General features: G+C 39.4%; 1 protein-coding gene across 1 annotated transcript in view; it reads right to left on the bottom strand.

Moving 5' to 3' along the window:
- Window positions 1-899: 899 nt before the first annotated feature.
- The window catches only part of LOC106813367 (regulator of G-protein signaling 7-like), a 15,834-nt gene continuing 13,537 nt past the window's right edge, over window positions 900-3,196 (bottom strand). The window contains exons 5-7 of the mRNA XM_014817498.1: window positions 2,564-2,675; window positions 1,848-1,940; window positions 900-1,010 (exon numbers count right to left, since the gene is read on the bottom strand). Coding sequence (XP_014672984.1) covers window positions 933-1,010; window positions 1,848-1,940; window positions 2,564-2,675 — 283 coding nt within the window. The 3' untranslated portion in view covers window positions 900-932. The remainder of the gene's footprint in view (window positions 1,011-1,847; window positions 1,941-2,563; window positions 2,676-3,196) is intronic.

Below are 3,196 nucleotides of genomic sequence, written 5' to 3'. Positions count from 1 at the left end.
TGCTGTTTTCTCACCGAAGACTAGGCCTTTGCATACGAGCTAGCAATGCAACTATGCTGGGTTGCCCTCTCGCCTGCTCGTTGTGAAGGAAATCACTGATCTCAAGCCCTTAACTGACGTCTGCGGTACAACACACAAATGTTAGTGACACACAACACGCTAGCTCACAGAGTACCACATGCATCTTCGCCAGCAGACCTTTCCACCTCAACTAGGCCGTTAATTATATGTGATAAGTTATAACTTAAAATTAAAAAATTCAAGTTATAAGTAAGTTATAAGAACCGAGATATAAAAATTCAGTTTGGAAAGAGGCAAATGAGTCAACGAGTGGTTTTCAATATTATAAGCACCGAATAAAGCACGTGCAATTTGAAGCGTTGTATATCTACATAGATGGATAGATAGATTAATAGATGAAACAGCAATAGCCAAACACCATTCATTTCCATTGGTTTTCAGAATAAGTATGAATAAAACTGCGCCGATACCCTGCGGAATATTTCATATACTAAGGGAAAATAGGAAAAGAATCTTGCATATTTTATTGTAACTTTTGATTTTTAATTTTTGATTTTGAGAAATGTTTAGTCTACTGGCATCGCCACCCAGTGTCGCGGTCACTGTAATGGAAAGGTCTATATCCAACGAACATAACCGCATCATAGTGTTACCAAACCACCGTCAACATCACATGCATGCACAGCGCCAATCAATATAATTATGCAAAACGACTTACACGGACTTTAGTGTTTATTATCACGGCTAATACACGATTAAATACGCAACATGGGCCAATGATTGCATTTATAGTTAGGGGGAAAACTGCACTTGGACAATTAGAACATTGATCAATCATTGAAACAGCTTCAATGCAACTCAGTTGGTATTACTCTAGTTGTCCAAGCCAGCTAGTGAGAGGGTGGGTGCCCTCACAGAAGGAAACCCTTTGTGCGATCGGCCTGCTTTCTCTCTCTGGTGATAAAATGCGTCCTCTGCTCGTCTTTTCCCTTCAGGATGAAACATGTTTATGTGCGCTACAAACTACATTACGTATCACCGAAGAGGATATACATCATGTATATATATAATAACAGAGAAGCCTGTTGGATCGGTTGCTTCTAGCAAATGCATATTCTATCGAAACTTGTTTTGTTTTTTTAAAGATTTTTGTCTCATTTATCCTTTACTAACACATTCATATTATACTATCACAAGCACGCGAATATCGTTCTCTCCGTATGTGTATATATTCGATAATTTCCGAGTAATCTCACTTTTAGTATATATGTATATATATATTAATATTCTGTTCATGACTATAATATAATTATTTTGACATGCACTTCATAAAATCCTAGCGGTATATTTAATAAATATGTCTACACCACTGTCTTGGGGTTATTATGGGTAGATCTTCTGCCACAGCAGAATAGAATGCACGTCTTTCTCATGCTAGCTATGTCTATATACTGCTAAACTCAGGCGAGAACCGGTGACAATTAAGACCTCAGGAGGTAGACAGTAGGTTGACAATAAGTTGGTCTTCTTGCCACCCTGTTCTGTTTGAGCAGTCGATAGTGATAGCATGTGGCACCACCTATATATTGCCCTGTACTTTCACTCACCTGCGTGCAGCAGTACATGCATGCAATCTCCCTATAAATACTTGATATATATATATATATCTGTATATATATATATATATATATATATATATATATATATAGAGTGAATATTATAATCTAGAAATGCAATATTCACTGGTTATGCGCACTGATGCTAGCTATGCAGTCTTATGCGCACGCTTTCATCTTGCTAACGTAATCCCGCCAGGACAGCCTTACCTTCTTTTTTGCCCCGCATAGAAGTTCTTTGTACATTTCCGACCGAAGATATCTAGCATAGCTGTCATTCTTCATAAGGTAGTATATGTGCTCCTGAAAATAACGACTCTGCTTTACTCGTTTTTCTCTCTCTTTGATAGTTCAGGAATTGCGTCGAACATTTCTTTGACATTACACAAATCAGAAGAATATTCTCCAGGGGTTTTCTATGTTCTATGATTTATAACCAGGGGGACCGTTGACGGGATCATTAATAGCCATATCATTCATAGTCCTAAAATGTTGTAACATTTTCATGACAATTCATTTCAAAAATTACGATATTTTATACACAGGATGTCATAACTACCTATGATGTTTCCAATGTTCCCGGTGGTTGTAAACCGTTAAATAACACGCATGCAGGCCATCTGCTAACGACACACTATCGAAACCATATCACATGCCACCTATCGACTCACAGTCTGTAGGACGCAGCCGCGCATGACGACCCTTCGCATAGATAATATCGTTATAAATCTGACCTAAAGAAGCGATCACACTTTCGATAGATCACCTTCACGGTCAGCGCACATGTGGGACGCCTTCGCGACATCTGCACCCCCTCCCCTTCCCCATCCATCGAGCGATCTTTCCGTGGCTCTCCTTTATCCTTTATTGGATTATCGGTTGCTGCTGCTGCGCGCGTGTAGCGGCGGTCTATTACCGATACTTACGGCTGCTTCGTCAAACGTGTACAGGTCGGGATGCTGCATGTTTTTCGCGACGGCCATCGCGGCTTTGGAATCTATGTTGACGGGATTCTGCGCGTTGCCCGCGAGAAACTCTCTGCAACGAGAAAGGAATGCAATTTTAATTATTTAGATTCTACTTTGCGTCTGTCAGTGAACGAGTCTGCACTGCTGCGGTGGTCAACGTGCGGTACAGAGCTACGTACACAGCAACGCACATGCTGCATACTGCACGTAGATTGCAGTAGATATTACGTTTATTGCAGTATATTGTATGTAGTATATTGCAGTATATTGTATGCAATGTTGCAGTGGTGTATGTAGTATATTGCAGTATGTTGTATGCATATTGCAGTATGTTGTATGCATATTGCAGTATGCTGTATGTAGTATATTGCAGTATGTTGTATGCATATTGCAGTATGTTGTATGCATATTGCAGTATGCTGTATGTAGTATATTGCAGTATGTTGTATGCATATTGCAGTATGTTGTATGCATATTGCAGTATGCTGTATGTAGTATATTGCAGTATGTTGTATGCATATTGCAGTATGTTGTATGCATATTGCAGTATGCTGTATGTAGTATATTGCAGTATGTTGTATGCATATTGCA

The sequence above is a fragment of the Priapulus caudatus genome, unplaced genomic scaffold (assembly GCF_000485595.1).
Source record: "Priapulus caudatus unplaced genomic scaffold, Priapulus_caudatus-5.0.1 Scaffold760, whole genome shotgun sequence".
NCBI lineage: Eukaryota > Metazoa > Priapulida > Priapulimorpha > Priapulimorphida > Priapulidae > Priapulus > Priapulus caudatus.
Note: the sequence above shows the minus strand (reverse complement) of the source record. Positions and strands in the feature narration are given on the sequence as shown.